Here is a 27,999-nt window from a genome sequence, read left to right as displayed (position 1 = left end):
GAAAAGAAATTAACCAGGTGTATGGTGGTGGTGTGTGCCTGTAGTTCCAGTACTTTGGGAGGTGGAGGCGAGAGAACTGCCTGAGCCCATAGGTTCAAGACCTGCCTGGGTGACTTGGTGAGACCTCGTCTCTACAATAAATAAAAAAATAAGCCAATAAAATAAGCGCACACCTGTAGTTCCAGCTATTTGGGAGAGCTGAGGCGGAAGGATCACCTGAGCCCAGCAGGTTGAGGCTGCAGTGTCCATGAGCATGCCACTGCACTCCAGCCTGGGTGATGGAGTAAGACTCCAACTCAAAACCAAAACCAAAAAACACAGCAGCTGTGATTGGTATATGTTATCAGTGCCATATTCCAGGCACTGAGCTAGACACTCAGTGGGAGGGCTTTTCTGCAGTCCTCTGTGCCTCTGTGGTAATCTTGGGGCTGAATGTGATTATGCTCTGACCAATGCCAGCCAAACATTTTGGAGGGAGGGGAGAGGGTAGATGGACGGTAGTTTCAGGAGGGTGACCAGTTCCCTCGTCTATACACACATGACAATACCACCTCCCTCCTCCATGGACTGCTGCATGGATTAAAATCCCCTGCACACTGTCTGGTCTATACAGCAAGTGCTCAATAAATAGCAAGTGTTAACCCTATAGCACATACATCAGATACTCTTGGTTCTAGCCCTTTTGTTATTATTATTATTATTTTTAGAGATGAGGTCTCACTCTGTCACCCAGGCTGGAGTGCAGTGGCACCATCAAAGTTGCAGCCTCAAACCCCTAGGCTCAAGCAATCCTTCCCTCTCAGCCTCCTGAGGGTCTGGGACTACAGGCACACTCCACAGTGCCTGGCTCTGGTGCTAGCCTTGACTCTGCCATTATTAACTAGTGTTGGGACTCTGGGTATATTTCTTCCTCCCGTGGGCCTCAGTTTCCTCATGTGCCCCTTGGGGATGTGTACTCACTGTTCTGAGGTCTGTCTTACAGTTGGGAGCGTTGGGAGTCTCTAAGGCTCCCTAGTTCCATCTGGTCTGAGGACCCTGTCATACCCGCTTCTGCCACTGGGGGTCAGCACTAACCCAAAGATTGGGCTGAAAGACCAGGCACATGCAGGATGGAGGACAGGGAGGGAGGGAGGACCCCGGTTGAGTGGAGATGGGGTGGGAAGGATTCCCGGACGGATCTCCTCTTCACCTCCTCTCCCTCCAGCCATGATGTCTGTCCTTCAGCTTTAACACTCCTCTGTGAGGTGGGGTGGGGGTGGGGGATTAGGAAAGGCAAGAGTTTTGGAGCTGACTGAGAAGGAGCAATTCCACTTCCCGGTCCCCAGAGTTTCTTTAGCTATAAAATGGGCAAATGTTCCCAACCTCACAGGGGAGATAACAGGAGTCTGAGAACCGACCCCAGAGCCTGGCTCTATAAGGAGTTTCTTTCTTCCCCTTGGTGCAGAACACCCTTGGGGGACGGGCTATCTCCCAGACCAGTGGGCTGTGTGAGCCCCTCAGCGGAGAAGTGGGACCCCTGAGGCAGCAAGAGAAGCGAGTGGACTCAGTGGAATTCCCACCCATCTTTTCTTCCTGCAGGCAGGCCTCCCACCAGTGACCACTCAAGAGGTACCCATGTGCCTTCCTGTGTGGCCTGGGCTGCGATGCTTAGGAGGGGCTGTGAAGACCCTCAGAGGGAGTGTTTGGGAGGGGGGCAAGTCTTTTCTGGATGCTCTAACACACAGTTAAGTTCTCCCTGGGTTAGGTGCTGGCCTCCTGGAGAAAGAGGTGTGGAAACCTGGTCTGCCCTAGCCAGCCTCAGGGGTCCGGGAAGCCACCGGGAAGTATGTGGGATTCCAGTGCCAATTCTTAACCCCCATCTCAGAGCTCCCCTTCTCTCAGTAAGTCCAAGTGGGGTTCTGTTGTCAGGATTGTGTGCATGGAGGTGGCTGTTACTCAGATGGGTAGGAACACTGTGGTTAAGAGTCCCAGATTTACAAAACAGTAACTCTATTGTTTTATTTTATTTTATTTTGAATTGGAGTCTCACTCTATCGCCCGGGCTGGAGTGCAGTGGCACGCTCACAGCCACCGCAGCCTCGACCTGCTGGGCTCAGGTGATCCTCCCGCCTCAGCCTTCCAAGTAGCTGGAACTATAGCCGTGTGCCACCACGCCCAGCTAACTTTTCGATTTATTGTAGAGGCAAGGTCTCGTCAAGTTGCCCACGTTGGTCTCGAATATGGGGCTCAGGCAATCCTCTTGCCTCCACTTTCTGAAGTACTGGGATTACAGGTGCGAGCCACTGTGCCTAGCAATACAGTAACTCTTAAAAAAGAAGAGAAAGTCTGGTGTGGCGGCTCACAACCTGTAATCCTAGCACTTTGGGAGACCAAGGTGGGAAGATTGCCTGAGCCCAGGAGTTCAAGACCAGCCTGGGTAACATTGCAAGACCTCGTCTCCACACAAAAAAGAAAAAATAGTTGGGCATGATGGTGCATACCTATAGTCCCATCTACTTGGGAGGCTGAGGCGGAAGGATCACCTGAGCCCAGGAGGCCAAGGCTGTGGTGGACCGTGATGATGCCACTGTACTCTAGCCTGGACAACAGACTAAGACTTTGACTAAAAAAAAAAAAAAAAAAAAAAAAGCCCAGTTTTGGAGTTAGGCCAACCAAATATAAAGGTTCACACACACACACACATGTACACAGCAAACCCACATGGAACAACACACCCAGGGGCACACAGACAGTCTTCGGGACAGAGATGTGTACTTGGGCTCACCACACACAGAATGTGTGGATCCAGAGTCAGAACTCCCCATTCCCAGGCCATCATCTGAGGACCACATGCAGTACACACAGGTGTAGACCCTGATACACGCTCACCCGTGGGACACACAGGGGAGAGACCCTGGCCAGCCCCTCAAAACCACCACGAGGACTTGGTCAGCCAGAGGCATGATTTGAAAACCTCTGTAGGATAAACTACTCCATTTCTTTACCAATAAATAGCACAAAAATAACAATAAATAGAAGGGAGGAGGATTGCCCTGGACTAAAATCTAGTTGGGAGACATGGCGGCCAGACGCACTCTGTGGACCCCAGATGGATTCTGATTTGTAACAACTGAGTTATAAAAAGGTAATTTTGAGATAACAGAGGAAAACTGAACATGAATTTGACATGCGGTAACATTAAGGAATCGTTAACGTGGCTGAGTGTAATGACTGTGGTTACATTTTTTTTTTTCAATTCGAGAAAGCAGGATTTATTGAGAGGACAGAAAAGCTCCCAGAGTGGTAGGGGGCCTTGAGGGGATTGCCCTGTGGTTACATTTTATTTATTTACTTTTTCTGAGTTGGAGTCTCACTCGGTCACCCAGGTGGAGTGCAGTGGTACACTCACTGTTACCCCAGCTTCGACCTGCTGGGCTCCGGCGATCCTTCCACCTCAGACTTCCAAGTAGCCGGAACTACAGGTGCGTGCTACCACGCCCGACTAATTATCGATTTATTGTAGAAATGATGTCTCACCAAGTTGCCCTGGCTGGTCTTGAACCCCCGGGCTCAGGCAATCCATTTACCTCGGCCTCCCAAAGTGCTGGGATTACAGACTAAGCCACTGAGCCTGGCCTGTGGTTACATTTTAAAAAGCCCTGTGCGTTACAGATACACCCTGTATGGGTAAAAGGATCTGATGTCTGGGGTTTGTTTTACTGCAGCAGAAAACAAAAGTAGGGGACAGATGACCCAGGAAGGGCGAAATGACTGTGAACATGGAAGGCGGGGTTGGAATCACCACCTGCTCTTCAGTGCATGCCATTTGACTTTTCTTGCCTCTTCTGTGTATGTTCAATTTTTTTTTTTGAGCCAAAGAAAACCATCCTCACTCATTCCCCTTCCTCCTGCTCCGGCTTTAGCACCTGCTTTTGTCCCCTAGCCTCTAGGGCAGGAGAGTTGGATAAACTGAGTCAGGGAGCACAGAGGAGCATAATCTCAAGCCCCAGAGAGGAGAGCCCACCCAGCCGGCAAGGCTCTGCTTCTAACTTCTCACACTAGCCAGCAGCGTGGGCATCACCAACTCAGAGGCACAGAGGGGATGAGCGACCCCCTGAGAGACACAGGTAGCACGTGGCAAAACTGGACCCCAAACCCAAGTCCCAGCTGGCTGCCTCTGGGAGGTGGCGGGGCTAGGGACAGCACAAGGGTCCAGCTCAGGGGCTGGAGTCTTATCCAGAAAATAACACCCATCACGGGCAGTGGGGCAGGACTTGCGGGGTGATCTGCAGCCCCGGCAGATGCCACACCTCCTTTCCAAGCAGTGACGACTGAGGCCCCTTTACTATCCTGAGGGCCCGTCACACCATGGATCTCCCCAGAGACCAAGCTCTCAGGAGGTCCTCAGACGCTCCCTGAGCATGTCAGGTGGTACGGTGCCTGTTGAGAGGTGCGGGTTCAAGGCTTTTGTGGGTGAGGAGACCCCAGTCCAGAGAGGGGGTCCTGCCCAGGAAAGTCTAATGCTTCCTTTCTGCATGCCAGGTGCACATCTGGGCACTGTACACGCTAATGTCTGCTCCTCACATCCCTACGGCGGGCATCCTCCCTGTTCCCGTGGTACAAGACAAAAGGGCCCAGGTATTGGGATGGACGCTGTCTGGAACCCTGCAGCTGGCCAGGGGCTGGACCGGGGCTCCAACCCAGGCAGCTCGGCTCTGAAGCCTGCCTGTCTTCTCAGTCAAGCAGTTCTGCAGGGCCACAGGGCGCTTCAGTGGCAGAACAGGTGCCGACTTTCACTCCTTTCTCCCTCTCCAACTCAGTCCAGTTCAACTGCAGTCATTTTTTGGTTTGGTTTTGTTGAGTCAGGGTCTTACTCTGCCACCCAGGCTGGAGTGCAGTGGCACGATCACGGCTCACGGCAGCCTCAGCCTCCTGGGCTCAGGTGATCCTTCTACCTTAGCCTCCTTAGTAGCGGGAACTACAGGTGCATGCCACCATGCCCGGCTAATTTTTAAAAATTCTTTTTAGAGATGAGTTTTCCCTATGTTGCCCAGGCTTGGCTTCCCAAAGTGCTGGGATTACCGGTGTGAGCCACCGTGCCTGGCCTCAACTGAAGTCACTTTAACAGTGGGTTCTGAGCTGTATCCCAGCTCTCCTGCCCTCCACAGCCTGGCAGGTTCTTCTGCATACGGCCTGGTTGCACCCCTGGGTCCCTCGCCAGGTCTCTCCCCAGGGCCTTCTGAACCTGCAACCGGCTCTAGCCCAGGCCTGAAACCCTCTCACAACTCTGCAGGACACTCAGGACAAAGGTTAACTCTTTTTTTTGAGTTGGAGTCTCACTCTGTCGCCCAGACTGGAGTGCAGTGGCTGCTCCCAGCCACCACAGCCTCGACCAGCTGGACTCTGGCGATCCTTCTGCCTCAGCCTTCCAAGTAGCTAGAACTACAGGTGCGCGCTACCACGCCCGGCTAATTTTTTCGATTCATTGTAGAGATGAGGTCTCACCAAGTTCCCCTGGCGGGTCTCGAACCCGTGGGCTCAGGCAATCCACCCACCTCAGCCTCCCAAGGTGTGGGATTACAGGCTGAGCCACTGAGCCCGGCTAGGTTAACTCTTTTTAGCAAGATGTCTTCGGGATTCTTCAGGATTTGGTTCCATTGAGACCTTTTCACCAATCTGTCCCACATACCTTCCCCAAAAGAGCTAAAAATGATGGCTGCTATTATATTACATATATCATATCCATCTTGCAGCAAGGTCTGTCCCTAGCACGGCAGCTGCACTCCCCCCATGGTCTGTTAGGACTCTCGGGTGGCACTCACCATGGGGGCCCCGCGGTGGCCAATGAGGGCGGGCCTGGGGCCTAGGTCCTTTTTCTCCATGATGCAGGGCGAGGAGATGGTGAGAGGGACCAGGTAGAGGGCGAACACCACGGCGAAGAAAGTGCAGAGAATGGTCACCTGGGAGGCTGTAGATGTGGGCATGAGGCCGCCTGGCGAGCTGCTCTGCTCCCGCCAGGCCCAAGCGTGAACAGCCTTGGGTAGGATGTGGGTGAGATACCAGCCCCTCGGCCCCCATCTTTCACGACCAGGTGTACCGCAGGCAGCCCTCATTCTTGCTGGGGAGGTGAACCCGCCTCTAACTCACACACATGTGCACACACAGAGACATGGAGGAGGAACACAGTGCGGGGCCGACCAAGACTGCCATCCCCTGTGGGGTCTGTGGGTTACCCTGAGCCAGAGTCACTCATGCTGAGCATGAGGGCCACCTGGTAAAGTCCAGGTGAGGGCAGCACAAACCGGCCCCGGTGCCTGCAGGGGTTGGGAGGGGCAGTCGTACTCACAGGACCGCTCTGCGCGGGCAAACTGTCCTGCCACGATCCAGGAGAGCACAGTGACTGCAGCCAGGGCCCCCACATGCAGGAACGGCGCTGTGCCCTGTGTGTGTGGACAGGTGAGGGGGACCGGTGACTTCCAGCCCTGCCCAGGCCCTCTGGTCACCAGTGTCCTGACAGCCTACCTCTATCATGGGGCAGGCAACCCTGTCTCCACTGCCAGCTGAAGACACTGGGGGGCCCAGGACCCAGGCTTGTAGCATCCTCCCTGCCCCTGACCCACTGTGACCCTGGACCCCTCCCTGCCCCTCTCTGGGTCCTGGGATGGAGAAGGGAGGGATTAAAAGGCTCTTTTGTGTTTTGAGGGTCCTGGGGAGCAGCCACAGCCCCTAACCCCCCACTCACCTGCAGGGAGATCAGCAGCACCTCCCACTCATCCTCCCACAGCTGGGCCACGGCTGACATGGCCACCACTGTGGAGGCCAGGATGACCACCAGCCCCATCTGGAAGGAGGGAAAGTCACCAGACAGAGGGTCAGAGCAGGTGTGAGAGTCTCCAGTGCATCTCAGCAAGAAGCTAGAGGGAGAGACTGAGAGGCAGACGTGGAAGATGGAGAGAGCAAGTGGCAGGCGGAGCAGGGAGAGGGAAGGAAGGACAGAGAGGCATGGGCTGAGGGGAAGTCAGAAGCAGGTGGAGATGGGAGGCAGAGGCTGGAGGGGACGGGCAGACCTAGGGAAGGACAGCAAAAAACAGAAGGAGAGAGGGTGGAGAGAAGACGAGAGGAGGCGGAGCTGTGAGGAGGGAAGACCCTCCCTGCCCAGCCTCCCAACAACCTTGGGCATGACCAACCATGAGACCCACTTGCCCTGGCAGCAGGGGCAGGAGGCTAAGGAGCTGGTCCCCTGCAGCTCAGGCTTGCACTCTGGCCTGGGCTCATAGCGGCACTTAAGGCGGAAGCAAGTGGTGAAGTTGAGCCCACCATTCCCTCGCCAAGGCTGCCCTCTGCCCTGGCTTCTGGCTTCATTGTGATAGGGAGGCTGACCTCCCTGCAGCCTCCCAGAGAAATCGAAGAGCACGGCTCTGATGGAGGACTGGGTGGCACCTTTAAGGAACAGAGATCTTTAGGGACAGACAAGCTCTGCAACCCTGAAACCAAGTGAAACTAAGCGAAGACTTCCAGCTCCTCAGCCTCCAGGCCCCCACCTTGAGCCCTAGTTCTCGTTCTGCCCACCCGCTCGCCCCATACCCTAGGCCTGCCTCCCTGATCCCAGGCCACTCCTCTGCCCCAAAGGTCCTCACTCACTGTAAGGGCCAGTCAAGGCCACCACACACCGTCCCTCTGGCTTCTCTGGACTCATCTCCCACCCACTCTCTGGAGGCCCGTCCTCCTCCCACGCTCCCCCCCCCAACGTCTCCCTGCAGCCAGTCTCTCTGCCAGCAGGGTCCTCACCCCCTTTCCCCCGCTGCCATGTCTTTCCCAGAGGCAGAAGCATCCTGAGAACCCTCTGACGGTTGAATGAGAACCGAGCGGAGTTTCTGGACAGCGAGGGCAGCCACAGAGCCCATCCATCTTTGCTCCCTGCCAGGCAGGGAAGATTAATACTTGCTTGGGATTAAGTTTCCTTTGGAGGCTTGTCATTCCAGCCCATCAGCCTGGAAACAAATGTTCCCACAAGAAGCAGGAACAAGGCTGAGATAGGGGAGGGCCTTGATAGGCTGTGACATGCCGGCTGGGGACGGAGAAGGGGCAGACACACTGGCGTGCCCGGGTCTGTGGGAGGCACTTCATGTCATCCCTGGTTTATTCTGCCACATCCCAGCGGAGGTATCATCTTCATTTTAGGCACAGGGAGACAGGGATCAGAGGGGCTTCCTTGACCACAGAGCTTTGAAAGAGCAGACCCAGAAACAACCCCTTCTGCCCGTCTCAGAGGTTGTGCTCTTTCGGGGGCGGGGGAAGAGGACATCATGCTGCTGTCAGGGAGGCCAAGGAGCCTCTGGGGGGGACTCACAAGCTCCTTATAATACCCCCTCTTCCCTGCTGCCCCAGGCACGCATCTGCCCCCTAGTGGTGGTTGTGGGAGGAGGCCCCGGAAACGGCAAGTGTCTCTGAAGGGTCATTTCTGAGGGGCTTATTACAATACCTAACTGCTAGGGAAACAACTTGCAATAAAGCTGGTTCCCACAGTCCTAATACAATTAAAAATGTGATTATGTGTAGCCTTACAGTTGCTATGGCAGTAACCATCAGGTTCTGCTACTACGGAGTGTTCAGCGTCTGGGATGCCCCCTACACCAACCACATCCTTAAGCCACAACAAGAGCACAGATGCCCAACGATGCGACCACCATTGCCACTGTCCCTTAAACCTGACTGAGAAGGACAAATCCCACCCCGGAAGCCCACTGTCTTCCACTGAGACAGCGACCCCAGCTTTCTGTCCTGAGGGGCTGAGGCTTTTGACAACAATGGGAGAGTAGAGGATACAACAGGGCTTTCATTCCTTTGCTGCGTCTTGCCTGGGTGCCGGACTGAGCAGAGTTGGGACCCAGGGGAGCTGGAACCCAGCCTTGCAACAGCTGGTCTCTCGGGAGTGTCTGACCTCTGGGTTCTATGGTCCAAATGGCAGACAGTCGACCCACGGTTAAGGACCACACTTGAGTCACACTCCTCCGTCCAATCGTGACTCTGCTGCCTAATGGAGAGGCTGACCTCTCCAGAGATTTTCCAGAGCCATGAAGTGGGGATGAGGCGTGCCCACACAGAAGTAGTTTGGGAGGACGAATGAGAAAATGCAAGAGAAGTACTCAGGACAATGGCTGGCACCAAAAGGAAATGCTTACTGAATCTCGGTGGTATCATTTTAAAAGCTGGGCATGCTACCGAATGAACAGAATTATTGTGGGGACTAGATGAGATTCTGCGTGGGCAGTGCCTGACACGTATAGTCAGCACCCAGTAATTGCTAGGCATTGCCGCTGCGGTAAACACAGAGCCGGGCACACAGGAAGCTTTTGGTGAATGTGCCCTCCTTGCACTGAAGTGGGAGGGATAGAGGCTAGACACCAGGAAGAATTGTGGGGCCAGGTCTGGAGAAAAGTCTTAAATTCACCAGGAGAGCTGATGATACAGACAGGAAGAGACAGTAGGCAGATGCTGACAGAGCCTGGGCTGGAGGCAGAAGCATTAGGTCCCAGCTCAGCCCGTAACTTGCTGTATGGCCATATGGTACCCAGGGCTCCTCTCTGGGGTTTAGGCTAGGTCACTGACAGATGCTTCCTCGTGCAGGTCTTGGGCAGGGGGCTATGGGAGAGGAGTCAGGAGGGACTCAGGAGTGGTGTGGTGTGCTCAGGGGACAGGATAGCCATGGGAAGTGGGAGTTAGGACCAAAGCACCTTACAGAGGCAGCCTCTGAGTGGACTCTGGATGGTGTGGGGGGCAGGAAGGGGCGTCTCAAGAAAATGGCCTCCTGTTTACTGGGAAGCCCCCAAGAACCCTTCAACCTTCTTCCTCACCTCCTGGGCACTCAGATTTCTCTGAAAGGCTCACCTAGGAGGGATTTCTGGAAAATAGGAGCTTTGGGTAGACAGGGAAGAGGAGGACAGGCCTCACGTGGGCACCCAGATCCACCCATAGCACCCAGCCTGCTGCAAATGACTCTCTCTGGTCCAGCCCTGAACACCTCCATGTTCCCCTCCTCAGGATTAAGGGGCGTCAGAGACTCTCAAAATAAAGCTCACGATGAAGACATACTATAAAACTGCAGTCTTTAAAGCAAGACAGTACTAGTATAAAAGACCAGAGAGGTAAATAAAAATAAGTTAAAAGTTTAGAAATAGATCCAAACACATAAAGAAAGTATAGAACAGGCACAGTGGCTCATGCTTGTAATTCCAACACTTTGAGAGGACAAGGCAGGAGGACAGCTTGAGCCCAGGAGTTCAAGACCAGCCTGGGCAATCTAGGAAGGCCTTGTTTCTAGTTAAAAAAATCAGCTGGACATGGCAGTGCATGCCTGTAGTCCCAGCTACTAGGGATTGCTTGAGCCAAGGAGGTCAAGGTTGTGGTGAACTGTGATCATGCCACTGCACTCCAGCCTGGGTGACAGAGACCTTGACTCAAAGAAAAAAGTGGCTTCTCAAATGAGTAGAGGATGGATTCCTCAGTAGAGAACGCTTGGATGCCATGTAAAAAGAACATAGTAAGATCTCACTCTGTCCCAAAATAACTTCCAAAAAGATTCTTTAAAATATTAAATGTTAAAAAAGTGGAAATATATAAGTACCAAGTGATATCACAGATACATTTTTATAATCTTGGAGTGGGAAAGATCTTTCTAAGTCTGACACGAAACCCAGGAGCCATAAAAAGAGATGACAGATTCAAATACTTAATTTTAAAAAAATCTCTATGGTAAAAATACAATGAGCAGAGTCAAAAGACGAATGCCAAACTAGGAAGAATTATTTGCAGTTCATCAGTCAAGGGGCTAATTTCATCTATAAAGAGTTCCTGCAAATGAAGAAGCAGAAAGCAAATCCCACAGCAAAAAGGGCAAAAGATGTGAAGAGACGGTTTATAGAAAAGAAAATAACAAGTGACTCAAACATGTGAAAAATGTCGAATCTAACTCAGCATGAGGAAAATATGCAAATGAAATTACGGCGAGGTACCATTTTTCACCCATCGAATTGGCAGAAGTCAAGACATCGGCCAATGTGTTATGGGCAAGGGTGTTTTATAGGCAAGGGCATCCACTGCAGAGAGCATGAATCAGTGGCACTTGGCAAGAGCGACATGATGAAAGTACACATTCTTTGCATAGAAATCCTCTCCCAGGCCACTGCCACACTGTTCTGGAAAAGACTGAAGGCAACTGGATGTTGATGGGCCTGTCAGCAGGCGACTGGCTAGATACCTAGGGACTCAGGGAATATCCAGATTTCCTATTCAGGCATCAGAAGTAAGGGATGGACACCAACTGGGACATGCTTTTTTTTTTCCTTTGAGACAGAGTCTTGTGCTGTGATCCAGGCTGGAGTGCGGTGGCGTGATCATAGCTTACTGCAGCCTCAAACTCCTGGACTCAAGGGATCCTCCTGCCTTGGCCTTCCAAATAGCTAGGACTTCAGGTACACACAACTACATCCAGCTAATTCTTATTTTATTTTTTCCCATAGAGACAAGGTCTCACTAATGTTGGCCAGGCTGGTCTCAAACTCCTGGCCTGAAGAGATTCTCCCACTTTGGCCTCTTAAAGTGCTGGGATTACAATGTGAGCCACCACGCCTGGCCAAGTGGGACACTCTGAATGTACTGAGGGGAAAGGAACTCGAAGAATCTTGTTAAGGTGCAGAACAGAGGGTGTAGTAGGCGACTGTTTGTGTTTAAAGAAAAAGGAAAAAAAGAAATGCATATGTACATTTGTATGTGCTTAAAATATCTTCGGAAAGATAGTAAGGAGACTTTCTTTGTGTACATTTTTGTGCCTTATGAATTTTGAGCGATGATAATGTATTACATGGTCAAAAATTAGTTAAAGCAAAAACAAACAAAATGAGAATAAGAATTACTTAGAACCTTGGAGTCAAATTAGACAGAATCTTGGAAAGAACAGAATTTCCAGCCCATGTTCGAATACTCTGAGATCCAAGGAGCTCCCTCCCTCTTGGTGTGGGGGTCCGGCCCTGGGTCAGCTCTGCCTGGAAGGGCCTGGCTCATGCTGAGATCTCACGGGAGGGGGCGGAGGGGAGAGGAAGGCAGGACTGGTGCTCCGGAGTGGGGGGGCGGGTAGCACCAGCATGGATGGCAGGATCTGACTCCCTGCATTGATCTGCCACCCAGCTAGTAGGGCTGGTTCAGTGGCCCTACAGGTCTCTCCACTAGGATCAAGCAGGTGTGACCTGACTTGCTGGGAGTCAGGCATGGCCCCAGGAGGGGACCACAATGTGTGCCTGCCCTACCTGGGGTGCCAGCTGGTACAGTTCTTTCAAGTGTCAGCTTTGTAGTGGGAAGAAGGAAGCAGTTCATGGAGGGGCTGGCGGAAGCCCAGATCCCAGGACAGATGAGGGAGAGACCAGGGCTGTTTACTGCTCTTTACCCCTCAAAGACTTCAGTCACTGGGCTCACTCTGAGCTCCAGACCCCTGTCATCAACTGACCTCGGATATTCCCTGGATGCTCACAGGCACCTCCCACTCCACACAACCCAACCTGAGCTCACCCCGGGCACTCTTCCTGTTCCATGCCCCCCTCTAGCGAGAAATGAGCCTCTCCCCTGAGTCACTTGACCCATCTCCTGGGCTTGAGGCTCATGGTTTTTTCTGGACATTCTTTTTTTTTTGAGATGGGATCTCACTCTATCACCTAGCCTAGAGTGCAGTGGCACAATCACCACAGCCTCAATCACCTGGGCTCAGCTTCCCAAGTAGGAAGGCATGTGCCACCATATACAGCTGATTTAAAAAAAATTTTTTTGTAGACATGAGATCTTGCTATGTTGCCTAGGCTAGTCTCAAACTCCTGGGCTTGTCTACAGCCAAACCTCTCTGAACACGCCTGATCCTGTCAAACTCCTGGGCTCAAGCAATCCTCCTTCCTCAGCCTCCTAAAGTGCTGGGATTACAGGTGTGGGTCACTGCACCTGGCCTGTTTCTGGACATTTCTGCCCCTTCCCAAATGGCGGGCCCACTCTGAACTCTGAGAAAAGAGATGGCCCAACCCTCGCTCCGTGGCCCAGGGGCTCCTGGGAGGGAGGGGCTCTACCCTGGCCAGATTTGTGCCATCTCTGACCCACTGGGAAAGAGCTGGCATCAGAAACAGATTCGGCACCATGCACGCAGTGAACGGTGAGAGAGTGAAGGCACTGGAATATGCAAAGCCTGCCTGGGCACCCCGAGCAGACACAGGGGACGGGGGGTGGCGAAGGCTAACTCGGGCTTGCAAGGAGCACCTCGACTGGGCAGGTCAGGGTCGGGAAGCCAGATGGGAATTGGCAACACGGACGCTCAGATGTGTAGCAGAGGAGGCTGCAGAGGGTGGGGGGACCCCTGAGAGAGAAGCCTGTGAGGGGAGGGACCAAAGAAGGGATCCAGAGTAGGCAGAGAGAGAAGGCAGAGCAAGGGGCTACAGGGAGAGCAGAGGCAGACACGTTAGGAGGGCCTGAGCTGCCCCATGAAGCAGAAGCTAAGGGTGATAGGGGCTGGGAGACATTGGCAGGAGCTGGACCATGCCTGGTGGGGGGGTTTGGGTCATCCTGGAAGCAGTGGGACTGGTGGAAAGGCAGTGAACTGGGGAATGCCATCGTGGATCAGGGCTTTCAAAAGAGCTCACTGAAGAGGTAAGAGGAAGGGGAGACCAGAGGCAGGGCCAGCCAGAGGGTGGGCGCTACAACATGAGCTGGGGGCTCTGCTGGGTTATCACATGGCTGCGGGGCTGGGACCCTGGGTCTTCTACTTGCAGACTGGGAGACCTCAGGCAAGTTACTTCATCTCTTTGCACCTCCATTTTCCCTACTGCAAAATGGGATGATAACAGCACCTACATCACAGGATTGCTGTGAAGGCTGAGTTAACATGAGCCAGGTTGAGACAATAGAGCTCAGCATTAGCCATAGAATGAGGATAGTCATGATCCAGGGGAGGGGTGAGGTACTGCGGCCTCAAGCCTCTCCTCCCCTCTCCCAGCCGTGGTGGAAACAGCCCTTACCTTGTGCAGCCAGTGCAGGTTCATCTGCTGCCCCACGGCGATGTGACATAGTGCCAGGACCTGGGGAGGGGCCCACAGGGTGACAGTCAGGCCCGTGTGTGACCAGAAGGCCTTGCCAGTACTCAGACACCCTGCTCCCACTGCTGCACTGGGCCTGACCCAAGCAGAGTCAGCAAACCATCTTTCCAGGTGTTGGAACTGCTCTGTCCTGCCCAGCCCAGTGCAATCCTGGTCTCCCTGCAGTTTATTCCAGGACCCTAGGCTCCTCCTTCTCTGGGATTTCCCCTCAGGGGATTTCCCCGCTGGGCAGGGTGTGGTGGCTCATGCCTGTAATCCCAGCATTTTGGGAGGTGGAGGCGAGAGGTTTACCTGAGCCCATGGGTTCGAGACTAGCCTGGGCAACATGGCAAGACCTTGTCTCTACAATAAATCAAAAAAATTAGCCGGGCATGGTAGTGCACGCCTGTAGTTTCAGCTACTTGGAAGGCTAAAGTGGAAGGGTTGCCTGAATTCAGCAGGTTGAGGCTGTGGTGGCTGTGAGCATGCCACTGCACTCCAGACTCTGACTCAAAAAAAAAAAAAAAAAAGAGGCCATTGGGTCCTGTTGCACTTGGACTGTACACTTTAATTCATCAAACATTTTAGGGGTCCCAGGATTCTGCTTTGTTTTTTGTTTTTGAGTCGAGCTCTTACTCTGTCATCCAGGCCAGACTGCAGTGACACAGTCGCAGCTCAGCACAGCCTTGAACTCCTGGGCTCTGGTAATCCTCCTGTCTCAGCCTCCTGAGTAGCTGGGACTATTAGGCACAAGCCACCACACCTGGCTGATTTTTTTATTTCTTGTATCAACAGAGTCTTGCTATGTTGCCAAGGCTGGTCTCAAATCCCTGGGCTCAAGCAATCCTTCTGCCCCGGCCTCCCAAAGTACTGGGATCACAGGTGTGAGCCACCACACTCAGTGAGGCCCAGGATTCTTTTTTTTTTGAGTCAGAGTCTCACGCTGTCACCCAGGCTGGAGTACAGTGGCATACTCACGGCCACCACAGCCTCGACCTGCTGAACGCTGGTGATCCTTCCACCTCAGCCTTCTAAGTAGCTGGAACTACAGGTGCATGCTACCATGCTCGGCTATTTTTTGATTTCTTGTAGAGACAGGGTCTTGCCAAGTTGCTGGGGCTGGTCTCAAACTCATGGGCTCAGGCAATCCACTCGCTTCAGCCTCCCAAAGTGCTGGGTTTACGAGCCACCGAACCTAGCCAGGGCTCTAAGATTCTGAAACAGACTTGAGCCCTGTCTCCAAGCAGCCCCCAGTCCAGCATGGGGATCAACCCACGTCTCAGTGAGTAGAATATTGGGAGCAGGAACCCGAAGCAGAAGTCCCTAGAAGAGGAAGTCTACAGTGGGCCCCGACAGCCGGGATGGCTCCCACTGGGTCAGGGGGAGGGGGCAGCCGAAGGAAACTGGCAAAAGCAAGGTGACCTCCCACTTTGGGAGACCTAGGCCTCCAAGGAACTGCAGCCCAAGAGGCCATGGGCAAAGTCAGCTTCCCATTTAGGTCAGGGCGGCTTCCTCGATCAGCCCAGCACAGGCCACGACTCCCTCCCCTGGGAGCAGGGCCACCTGCCCTCCAAGACAGTCCCACATACCAGGAGGCCCGCAATGTACGTGAAGGCGGCGGCTGTGGTCACCAGGATGGGCACCGGCCAGTCGCTCCAGTAGCCCATGCGGTTGTAGAGGTACCTGCCAGGAGGAGAGGGGCAGGGGTCAGACCTCCCTGGGCCACCTCCCCTGACCCAGGAGCAGGATTAGTCTCCGCTCTCACACAGTGCATGGACCACAGGCCGGGCTACCAAGCCTGTGCTACCAGGCCCTGTCCACCTAGTAATGACACTCAGCATTTGCCCGGTGCTCTGTCACAGCAGATGCCTGGGGACCAAGATGTGTAAAGAAGAAAACAGCAATGTCCCATAATTCTACTGCCCAGAAGCAACTATGACCTAGATGGTACTGAATTTCCTTCCTGTGTACATTCATGTAAATAGCAAAGCCAGGACACCACTGCATACAGCAAGGTGGCCAGGAGCATGGGCTGTGGGGTGAGGCACAACACATGCTGTTCAAATCCCACTCTGCCTCTGACCAGCTTGTAGGGCCCTGTGGAGGTGACAGGATTCACTGACTCTAAGGTGCTATTGATGTGATTTCAATTTCAATGTGAAAATATGAACACTGGGAGTATTAGACTTGATCAAATGTAATATCTGACTTCTCTCAGTCTCAGTTTCCTCACCTGTAGGGTGGGGATAAGAAGAGAGTGCCCACTGGGCCTGGTAGCTTACGCCCCTATTCCCAGCATTTTGGAAGGTTGAGGAGAGAGGATAGCTGGAGTCCAGGAGTTCAAGACCAGCCTGGGCAACATAGCGAGACCTTGCTTCTACAAAATAAAAATTAAAAAATTAGCTAGGCATGGTGGCACGTGCCTGGAGTCCCAGCTACTTGGGAGGCTTAGGCAGAAAGATCACTTCCGGGAGGCTGAGGCTGTAATGAGCCATGACGGCGCCACTGCACTCCAGTCTGGGCAACAGAGTGAGACCCTGACTTTAAAAAAAAAAAAAGAAGGAAGCGCCTTTCCTCAGGGGGGTCACGTGAGGATGAAGTGAGGAGAGACAATTGTAAGCACTCAATAAACCCTCTTCTCCACACAAGCATTTACTCATGCCTGTACAAATAGGAAATGAGATTATTTTAAACAGCCACATGGTCTTCCATTGAATTCAAGTACCATATGTAGCCAGCTTCCTACTAATGGCATTAAAGAGCTTCCAGTTACTTGCTATTATAAATTACCATAAAAATGAAGATTTTGTCCACATCTTTCTGTATTTTTAATTATTTCCTGAGGATAGATTGCTACAAATAGAATGATAGGATCAAGGGGAATAAACTGTTTTTTTAAAAATGGGGTCTCACTCTACTGCTCAGGCTGAACTTGAACTCCTGACCTCAGTCCTCCCGCCTCAGCCTCCCAAGTATCTGAGATTGCAGACACATGCCACTGTGCCTGGCGGAAATGAACTTTTTAAGGCACCGGATATATACTAATCGGTTGCTCTCCAGAAAAACTGAAACACCCACATCCTCCTTGTGCAACTGGGAAAACTGAGGCTTAAAAGAGGCAGCAACTTGCTTAAGTCCATTAGAGAATCTGAGCCTGTGCCAGGCAGTTTCCACCTGTTGCCATCTAAGGCAGGGGGCTGGCAGGAGACACCAAGAGGACTCCATGGTACATCCACCCTTCCTGACACTCCTCCCTGGCCCTAGCCCTCAGAATATAGGGCAAAATCGACGGCCTGGAAGATCACCCTACAGTTGAGAAACGGAGGCTAAAGAGAGGCGGGACTTGCTCCTGGTAAGTACTGAAAGATGTTCTGGTCCCATTTGTCTCTCGAGTGTGACCACTTTTGGCAGGGAATCCCCCAGGACAGCCACAGCCCAGACGGCTCTTCCTGTCCAGTACTGATCACTATGTCCTCTGACTACATGATTCTGTCCCCACAGACTCTTGAGACCATCAGGGCTGGGCCAGCACGTCCTGAACCCCAGCACTGCCTCCAAGAAACTGAGGGGTCAGGCTGAAGGAGCTGCAAGTGTCCAGACATCCCCAAGTCCCAGGAGGCCTTCCCTTGTAGCATCCATCCTCTGCTTGAATCTCCCAGTGACAGGGAGTTCACTCTGGGCAGAGAGGGTGGCTTATGGGCATCATATAGTCAGTCAGGCTCGAGTCCTCATCCCAGATCTGCCTGCATCTTGCTGTGTGACTTTGGGAAGTCTATTTGACTCTCTGAGTCTGGGTCTCCTCAGACTGTCTTCAATACAAGTTTTTGGCACTGTCTGGTCCTGTGGCCTCTCTGGGCCTCAGTTTCCCCATCTGTACTCCATGGGAGAAGACCCGATGAACCTCCAGCAGCAGAACTGTTCAGGTCTGCAGCCAAGGGCCAACAGCAGATGCTCCCATTTACTCTTGATACTGTCCGCACTTTGGACACCTGCAAAGATGAATAATTGATCTAAGGCATTTAATAAAGGCCAGCGGCCACCTCTGGGACTTGCCGGGGTTCCGACTCATCTTGCTGAGCTGCCACGGGGCAGGGCAGGATGTCGGCGTGTCCCTCATGTGCTCATTAATGACAGAGGCACAGTCCTACCCTGTGCAGACTCCAGGAACGGAGTCTCGGGATCATCTCCGAACCCTAGACCACAGCCCTCCAATACCCAGATCCTGGAAACCTCCAATTCTAGTGTCAATGCTGCCTTCCAGCTGGAGCTCTGGGATCCTGGGAGGCAGCTCTCACATGCAGGGGGCACCTGAGCCCTCTCACATCCATCATCTCGTTTCGTCCTCAGAGAGACCTGATGAGGTCACAGTTCATTTCACAGGAGAGACTCAAAGAGCACCGGAGACTCGCTCACAGTCACAGTGACCTGAACATCTCATCAACAGGAAGGAACAGCACTGGGAGGGGAGCGAGGAGGCTGGCCCCAACCCTGTCCCCAACCAGCTGGGTGACCTTGGACCTCAGTTTCCACACTCATCAATGGAGCCCAGGATCCCTTCCCTCCTCCCATGGCCTTCTACTGTCTAACAAAAGGCAGGCAACGAAGGGAGCATGAGGAAGGCACATGTGTCCCCTGTACCTGCCTCAGGCAGCCCTGCCTGTGGACCTGAGATGCCCACAAAGGACCGTGGACTGTCCCAGAATCACAGCAACTGTCAGCCTGTCCAGGGTCCAGCCACAGGAGTTGGGAGGCCTGGGGTCTACGGCTACCTCCTTGGCAGAAGCTTTGGTCTCTCTGGGCCTTGGATTTCTTATCTATGGAGGGGGTGAGCAGAGGCCCCAGGCCCATGCTGAGCCCTGCCCCAGACTCATATTCCTACTTTCCATGACAGCAGCACCAGGAAGGAGTACCCTGTTTTCCCCAGCAGCTTCAGCTCCCGCCAAGCCTCTGTCCTTTTAGGCTCCGCCCCACTTCAGGAGACCAGAGGTGCAGGCAGGGCGTACACCAATGGATCTCCAAGGAGACCAGTGGCTGAAGCTCCCGGGTTCCAATCCCAGCCATCCTTCAAGATCAAGTTCCCATGTCTCCTCCTCCAGGAAGCTTTCCCTAAGGGCATGGATCTCTCTTTGTCTCTTCATCTTTCTTGCCAGCCCCCACTTCCCACCCACCATCTCATACCAGCCTCCTCATCAAAGCCCTGGAAGTAGGCAGGACAGGGGCCGTCCAAGGCCACACAGAGAACCGGTGACGGAACTTGAAGGGCCAACTGGAGAGAGGCTCAAGCCCGAGCCGCCAGGTCCCCGCCACCCAATACCTTGGGCCCAGGTGGCGCGTCCCTCCTCCCTGCCCACTGCCCTACTCACCAGTTGAATTCATCATAGTCATTATGGACTTCCCACCAGAAGTAGAGCCAGGTAAGTGTGAGGCCGAAGGTGAAGGTGAGGAGCAGGAACCAGAGGCGTTCCCACTGCAAGAGCAGAGGAGGGGATGGTTAAGTGAAGCCCCAGGCCACCTCCCACCAGAAGGTTCTCCTCTCCCATGCTCTCACAGCCAAACTGCCAGGCAGGAATCACTGCCCTCTGCACTGGTAGGAACTGAGGCTCCAGGAGAAGTGACCTGTCCTACGTCACACAGCCCTCTTGGGCTACCTCCTCTGCAGAGGCCTTGGTCTCTCTAGGCCTTGGATTTCCGGTCTATAGAGGGGGTGAGCAGTGGGGGGACTGGAGCAAGTCAGGGTCCGTCCCAGAGTGGTGTGCTTTTTGCTGCAGCCTGAGGTCCTTTTAGCGTGTGCCGGTCTCCCCATTCTGGTGATGGCCCCCAGAAGCAAAGGTCGCATCCGTCCTAAAGCCTTCACACTGGCATACTGCTCTGCAGTCTGTGAAGTCACCTCCCTCACTCGTTCCATCCTCACACATGTCTACAAAGTGGAATTGTTCTTTTCCACCAAAAAAAAACACTGAAGCCCAGGGAGGCCAAGCGACTTGCCCAAGCCACACAGTTAAGTTAGTGGAAGATTAAGGACAGGTGTCCTGGTCCGTGGACTTGAAGAAGTGCGATGTTCTGTCACCGCCGCTGGGCGCCAGCCTCTCCCTCAGTGTTGGGTCAGGTCCCCTGTGTCTCCAGCCGGGTTGGGGCAGGGAGGTGGGGACACTGACACCGCACTGGTGCTTCCTGAGGGGCCAGTCCAGAGGTCTGCAGGCGCTTCCGCCTGGGCCCTTGGGTTTATCCCTGCTTTTATCCACCGCCTTATCTTGGAAGCACAACAAGCTTGGAATATCCTGCATCCTGGGAAGCTGCTGAGGTCATCAGAACAAGTCAACAACCCTTGAGGAGGACCAGTGTGAGAGAGAATCAAGACCACATACCCTTTGAGGGCTGGAAGCCTTGGACACATACCACCTCTGCACTCCCTGCTGTCCTGATGTCTCCTGCACATGACAGCAAGCCCAGAGCTATGTTTCTATTTTCTTTTTGAGTTGGGGTCTTGCTCTGTTACCCAGGCTGGAGTGAAATGGCATGATCATAGCTTACCGCAGCCTGGACCTCCTGGGCTCAAGCCATCCTCCCTCCTAAGTCTCCTGAGTAGGTGGGACTAGAGGTACATACCACCACACTCGGCTACTTAAAAAAAATTTTTTAGACCATGTGCGGTGGCTCATGTCTGTAATTCCAGCACTTTGGGAGGATGAGACGAGAGGATTACCTGATCTCAGGGGTTTGAGACCAGCCCAAGCAACATGGCAAGATCTCATCTCTATAATAAATTAAAAAATCAGCCGGGCATGGTGGCACATGCCTATGGTTCCCGCTACTTGGAAGGCTGAGGTGGAAGGATTGCCTGAGTCCAGTAGGTGGAGGCTGTGGTGGCCATGAGTGTGCCACTGCATTCCAGCCTGGGTGATAGAGTGAGACTCCAACTCAAAAATAAAAATAAAAATAAATTTTTTTTTGTAGAAGCAAGGTCTTGCAATGTCATCCAGGCTGGTCTCGAACACCTGTGCTCAAGCAATCCTCCTGCCTCGGCCTCCCAAATGCCGGAATTATAGGCGGGATCTACCACGCCTGGCCAGAGCTTCATTTCTAGCCCACCCCAGTTTGCTCTCTTCATGGCTCCCCACTGCTCAGCCAAGCAGAGGGGTCCTTCTGGGTGCGGCCCCCTGACCCCTCCCGCTTCAACTCCTTCAACCAGTTCCCTCAACATGGAAGGGCCACTGTCCCTGGGCTTGTCCTCCAACATTCCCATTCACCTTTCAAGTCAGGTTGAATATCACCTCCTCTGTGAAGCCTTCTCGGACTCCGCCTTGTCACCCTCACGTCCTCCTCTGTGCTCCCATATTGGCATCCCTCTGTCCTTAAACTCATACTGTGTCCCCCAGACAACTGTGGGCTCTGCAGGGACGGGGACAGAGCCTACCTCCACTCCATCAGTACTTTAAGCCTGCAGGCAAGAACATGCAAGAAGAGAAGAGGGGCCAGGTATGGTGGCTCACACCTATAATCCCAGCACTTTGGGAGGCTGAGGTGAGAGGATTGCCTGAGCCTGCAGGTTCAAGACCAGCCTGGGCAACTTGGTGAGACCTCATCTCTACAATAAATAAATTAAAAAATTAGCCAGGTGTGGTGGCACCTGCCTGTAGTTACAGCTACTTGGAAGGCTGAGGTGGAAGGATCATCTGAGCCCAGCTGGTCGAGGCTGCGTTGATTGTGAGTGTGCCATTGCACTCCAGCCTGGGCGACAGAGTGAAACTCTAACTCAAAAAAAAAAAAAAAAAAAAAAAAGAGGAAAGTGTTTGGGAACCACAAATTCCTACACCACTTACCAGCTCTATAACCTTGGGAAATTTACTCAACCTCTCTGACCCAGTTTCCTCCTTGATGAAAGGAGGACAATAATAGTACTTATGCCATGGGGCGGATGGAGAATTAAATGAGATAATACAAGCCAAGCGCTCAGAACAATGACCAGCGAGCCCTTGGTACTCTAACGGCGAGTCTGTGCCTCCCCTGCCTCCCTCCAGCACGCAGGAAAGATCTGCTGATTCGTGACTCGGTACCCACAGGGCACCCACTCCATGCCTCGCCCCACGATCTGCAGTCTGTGAAGTCACCATCACAGGAGGAGGGCCTGTGCTTGGTGGGTCCCTCAAATTGGGTGACTGGTGCTGGGGTGGGCAGCCACCACTCACTGTCACATGTAGAGCCAGGCTGCCTTGCTGAGTCCTGCTCTGAACATAAACAAAGATGCAAAAGTGATAACATCTGGAAGCCCAGTCTTTCCTAGGCTCAGGGGTGGGAAGGGAACAGTTTCTCAGAGAGTAGGCCACTTGTGTCTGCCCCAGCTGGACACAGAGTGGCACAAGCCCCAGCTCTGGGCCACTGCTCGTGAATGGAGAAGCTCTGGTTAGCAGCAGGGCAGGCCCTGTGTCCTCTCAAAGTAGCTGAGCCCTGTCTCCTCAGGACTTCTACGGGAGAGAGAAGGGTGGTGGCTTAATCCTGCTCCCCGTGGCGGGAGCCATGCAGCAGTCCCATGCCGCCACATCTGAACCGGCGCCTTCTCTCAGCACCCCCACCCTGGCTGGCCCAGCACTCAGGCCTAGTCCTTCTAAGAATCCCTCCTGCCACCTCAGATTCTTATCGGCTCACCACAGCCCTTGTTTCCTGCAGAGGACAGCTGGTGAGTCCCTGGGCCAACTTAAACATCTGGGTCTCCCAAAGGGTGGGCCGTGTCCCCCGACTGACTCCCTTCTGATCACGTCATGCTCCAGCTCAAGAGTCTCACTGGCTTGAGCTTCCCAGCAGACATCAAGGCCCACCCTATCTGGCCCAGGCTGGCCTCTGTGCCCGTGGCTCCCACATATGCGCTTTATGCACGTGCACAGAATTACTTCAGCTCTCCCGAAGGTTCTCTCAGGCCCCCAACCCCCACCTTCACACAGCCACATCCTCCATCCAGAAAGCAACCCATCTCTGATCTGTCAGGCAAACCCCTGCTCCTTCCAGAGTGCCCTCCCCGCAAGGGCTGCCCTGTCTCCTGGGATAGACTCTGGCTTCTCAGAGCTCCTAGAACCCTTGCCAGCCATCTCACCAATGGCACCGACCTTATCATTCCAGAATTGTCTCTGTATATGTTGGTCTCTCTATACAAGAGCACCTTGAGACCTGGGTGGTCTTCATACTCCAGGTGGCTAGGGACTTAAGGGAGACTCAATACTGAAATGGTGGGTGAAGAAACACCCTTTCTCAGACCCTGCATGAGTGCACCCACCCAGGAGAGAGTTTACTGGGGCTCAGCACCTGTCCTACAGAGGAGCTTCGTCTTCTCTGGACCCCAAGCCACAGTGCTGGGTGGTCATCTATCCACAGAGATGGCTCTGCCTCCATGAGGGCAAGGCATGTGCGCTTCTGACCAGTAGGCAGGGCTCTGAGAGGGGCTCCAGATGAGGGGTGAGCCTTGACCTGGGGTAAGTCCTGTACCGGGCAATTAGTCTGCAGGCAGAGAGGGTGGAGATTCTGCACAGGTGCTGGGAAGATGTCCTTGGTAAGGTGTGACACAGGACGCAGGGGCAATGCTGGCAGGTGACCAGTAAGACCACAGGTGTCAGGAGGGCCATGGCAGCCAGGGTGCTGTGCACCAAGGGCTATTTCCTTTCAGTGGGGCAGAACGGGACAGGGCAAAAATGAGGGGCTGCAGCCCCCACCCCTGGGAGCCAGCTGATCCTAGAGCCGGCAGGTGGGTGAGACTCCCAGGCATGGAGGAACCAGGAACCCCGTGATCAGAATGGGGCACGAGCTGGGGTTGGGATGACCTGGGGATGAAAGCTCTGGGACTGGCAGGCGAGGCCACAGGGAGCCATAGATGAAGATGAAGAGGCCCCAAGGGGTGAGGGGAGTGAGGCAGTGGGGGGGTCAACTCTGAGAACAATCAGAGGAAAGCACTGAATGGCAGGGCTGGAAAAAAGGGAAGGGGAAGGCGGGGAAGTGGCGGAGGAAGTGGCCGGCGGGGCTGCTCCTCTGATAAAGACGCTCTGAGCGGCACTAATGGTCCTTGTTGGGTGCATTTCAGCAGAGAAAGGCCTGCGCCCACCCATTAGTCAGCCAGTCCAGATGCTCCCGGCAAAGAAACCGGGCATGATCCCTGCCTGACGCCACAGCCACAAAGAGAGGGCTTGCCTGTCAGTTTCTCATGGTCTGCACAATGCCAGGGGTTGTTTCTTTAGGGCCATCTATCCTGTCACACTGAGGCTCAGAGAAGGACCCCCATGTTCAGCTGGGCAAACAGGTGCCCACCCCCTAAGAAGTGCCACTCACACCGTGGCAACCATAAATGTGCACCTTGATGATGGTTTCTAGCACATGAGGTTGAGTGTCCTAGGGAAGGGGCACCTTTTGCTAATCTACACAAAGCCTCAACACCAGTGAGTGGAGATCATTCAGTGGGTCACCACATGGGGGAGAAGTGGGGATGGGATTTGAACCAGTGTCCTGCAGGAGGCAGTCTTCCACAGGCCTCCTTGGGAGCCAGTGCTGGACAGCTCTGCTCAAAATCTGCCCTTGCCCTTGGTGACCAGTGTGGCCCCTGTGGTTGCCTCCCTTGTCTCTCTGACCCTGAGGCCAGTCCTCCTGCCCCTCAGAAAGCCTTTCCATCTGTTCAGCCCTCAAAGGCCTCCCTTCCCTGCACGACTCTTGGTACCTGCCAACTTGACTCTCAATCCAGTTCTACTCTGTGGAGCTGGAGAGCATGAGCTCGAAGAGCTGGCTCCGTCACCTGGGCAGATCATTTCACCCCTCTGAGCTTTGGAAAATGGGACTAACAACCCCGCTACCTCAAAAGGATGCTGTTAAATGAGCCGAAGGGCTCTAAGTGGCAGACAGTAGGTGCATAATGAGGGATGACTTACTGGGCTGTGGGCTCCATGTCCTGAGCTATCTGTGTCCCCTGGGTCCAGCGCCACATCAAGGTACAAGGCGGTGCTGGGAGATATGAGGAACAGAAGGAGGTGTGGACTGGAGACAGTGTCATGCAGGAAGCTTCAGGGCTACCAGTGGACACAGCCATCACGCAAGCCCCAGTCCTGTCCTCAGGGAGCAGGACACAGGCTGAGCTGGGTAGGGCTGAGGGAGCAGCTGCCTCCAGGGCTGCAGCGGGCCCCAAAAGGATTGTGCTGGAGGCTGTCCAAGGAGGACCAGATGGGAAGAGACCAGCGGGACAGGAGATGGGCCCAGCTGTGACGGGGTGGGATGCTGCCTTCCTGCCCCAGAATGAGATTAGGGTGGCTGTGATGGAGAAGCCCAGAGCCCTGCCCAGGGGACTCGGGCATTCAGCCCAACCTCCCACCCCTGCCCCAGGCTCCCCAGCAAGATAAATTCTCCACTGAAGCCTGGACAACAGTAGGCCGATTTCCTGGCAGGTTGTGCCCTCTCCTCTCTGTCTCCTGCTAAGGGTCACGTCTTCTCTTCACCCTTCCCTGTCTCTGTCCTGTCTCTCCAACCCCAGAGCCCTCTGTGTTCAGTGAAGAATGTGCAGAATGAGCTTATTAGCAGCGGCGCTCACATAGTCATGGAGCACAACTACAGCCACGAGCCCTCCTGCTCCCTCTTGCCTCGCACTGCCAGCCCCTGACTGCCCTAGACTGCAGGGCCAGGCCAGGATGCACACAGCTGCCCTCCCACTATGGGGACCCTGGAGGGCAGGGAACACCTTTCTGGGTCCCTACACAGAACCTGGCATCTGAACTCCGGGGTGCGGACAGCATCTGAGCAGAAGCTGCCAGCCCTGCCCTGACAACATCAGAGACTTCAAGAATCACAGAGCTCCACGAGCCAGGTTGTCTTGTTCAGTGCCTGCTCCCTGCCTGGCCTCCAGGCAGAGACTGCGTTTGCACCTCCAGGATGGCAGCCCTCCCTGATCTGCTCCATTGGTTCCAGGAGCAGGGCCTGGCCCTCCTCTGGATCCAAAGTTCTTCCTTCCAACGCCAGCAGCCTGACAGGGGAGGCTGGGCTGGGTGTGAATCCCAGACTGGCCACGGTCACTGGTTCTTCTCTGAGCCCCAGCTTCCTGCTCTGGAAAATGGGACAGCGGTATTGGCACACTGCACAGACCACCCAGGATGCACGTATAGAGAGTCTGGTGGTGGCTGATGGCCGGGCAGTAGGAGTCAGTGTCCCCCTTCTGCTCTCCTGGAGATGGTGTTGAAGTCTGCCTCCTCATGACTCCCTGCAGCAGGTTCTCTGATGCCACCCAGAACGAGGCCGGCAAAGGGCAAGAAATATTGGGGTCGAATGGGCAGGAACTGGGGGAAATCATAAAGGGCTGGGTTTGAACCCCAGCCCCTCTCCCCACTGGCCACATGGCCGGGGGCCAGTTGCCCAGGCCTTCCAGCCTCAGCTTCCTCCTCCATTTGCAGGCATGACATCACCACCACCTAACAGGAGGGCTGCCAGGCCCCGACGTGATTACAGATGTAAGCTGCAAGTTGCCAAATCCACGATCGTTCCTATAATTATCATTTCGCGTCTGACAGCCCTTTAATTATGTGAAGACAGTGATCAGACCCTTCCCCTCCCCCTGCTCAACACCATGTTTCTCCAGCTGCTGAGAACAGCCAGGCTGATTGCCTGTCCCTAACTCTGGGTGGGTGTCACGGGCAGCCAGACGCAGAGGTCAGGCCTGGCTCTGTAGGCTGTGGCTCCAGGAGCTGGCGCCAATGGAGGAAGACCCTGGCATGGCAGTGCCCGATCCTATCACGGGCTACATCCCTGGCTGTGGAGAACAGAGCCCCCTGTGCGCTCATCACAGAGCTGGGGTGGGCTCTTTACATGCTCCATCTCATCCTCTCCACAGCTGTGCCAAGCAGAGGAAACCAAGGCTCGAAGAGGGGAAGCGACTCGCCCAAGGTTACGAAGGACAAACACCACGGTGGAGCTACAATTCATGCCCAAGCCTGATTACTTCCAGTGTCCCCAACTATCTCAAAGCAACAAGGGGTGGGACACATAATTATCCTTGCCCGACCAAGGAGGAAATAGGGCCTTGCCTGAGGTCACACTGTAAGCCACTGGCAGTGTCAGAGCAGGGACCCTGGGATTTCAGAGTCAGACAAGATCGCAGAGATTATCCCGCCTCATCCTCTAAAGGGCCAATTGAGAAAAGGAGAAACTGAGGTCCAAAGAAGGAGAATGTCTGGAAATATGGACACAGGATTAGGACATGAGTAAATCAGTGTGGAAATGATGGAGAATTCATGGGACATCTGGACATCCACCTTGTACCCTCACGTGGGGTAAACCTTAGCACCTCCCCTCTACATCCTCACCATTCTCTTCAGTCATTCTACACACATACATTGAACCCTTCTCTGGGCCAGCCCTGCTGGGCCTCGAATACTTGGAGATAAATCAGGCCATCCTGAGCCATGACTGAGCAGCAAACAGGCAGCTCCAATCCTGGGAACGTGTGTGGTGAGTAGGGCCAGCATGGGCTGCTTAGGAGCTCAGAGCCCAGATCCTTAACACTACCAGGGGTTAGAAGGGGTGGTCTGGAAGGCTTTCTGGAGGAGGAGACAACTGCAGCAAAGTGGAAGGAAAGGGCTTGCTGGAAGGACAAGGTTGGGGAGCCTTGATCCAGATACAGGGAGGTAGCGGAAGGTGCGAAGGCTCAGAGTAAGGCAGGCTTTGCTTTGAGGCTTTTCTTCTGGGCTTAAAAAAGCCTTCGCTATGGAGGAGTACTAACATTTATGAATTGTAATTTTTTCTTATGTATCATCTGAATTAATTTTATCATGGCTTTTGTATAGAAATTTACATGTTCGTAGTTAAATCCACCCCTCTTTTCCTTTATACGTTTTGCTTTTGGTATTGTGTCTAAGGAAGGAAGCCCGAGGTCCTAGGCTTAAGTCATTCACACTCATGACTTCTTGGT

General features: G+C 53.9%; 1 protein-coding gene across 4 annotated transcripts in view; it reads right to left on the bottom strand.

Moving 5' to 3' along the window:
- The window catches only part of GDPD5 (glycerophosphodiester phosphodiesterase domain containing 5), a 64,254-nt gene that overhangs the window by 13,000 nt on the left and 23,255 nt on the right, over positions 1 to 27,999 (bottom strand). For 2 of the 4 annotated variants that reach the window (XM_008052190.2, XM_008052189.1), the window contains exons 3-8: positions 19,445 to 19,548; positions 15,671 to 15,764; positions 14,025 to 14,084; positions 6,722 to 6,820; positions 6,326 to 6,419; positions 5,802 to 5,947 (exon numbers count right to left, since the gene is read on the bottom strand). In XM_008052190.2, the coding sequence (XP_008050381.1) occupies positions 5,802 to 5,947; positions 6,326 to 6,419; positions 6,722 to 6,820; positions 14,025 to 14,084; positions 15,671 to 15,764; positions 19,445 to 19,548 (597 nt within the window). The remainder of the gene's footprint in view (positions 1 to 5,801; positions 5,948 to 6,325; positions 6,420 to 6,721; positions 6,821 to 14,024; positions 14,085 to 15,670; positions 15,765 to 19,444; positions 19,549 to 27,999) is intronic. The other 2 variants (XM_008052191.1, XM_021709616.1) reach the window with 2 other exon arrangements.

Source organism: Carlito syrichta, unplaced genomic scaffold (genome assembly GCF_000164805.1).
Source record: "Carlito syrichta isolate Samal-C Ts95f unplaced genomic scaffold, Tarsius_syrichta-2.0.1 Scaffold261395, whole genome shotgun sequence".
Lineage (NCBI taxonomy): Eukaryota > Metazoa > Chordata > Mammalia > Primates > Tarsiidae > Carlito > Carlito syrichta.
Note: the sequence above shows the minus strand (reverse complement) of the source record. Positions and strands in the feature narration are given on the sequence as shown.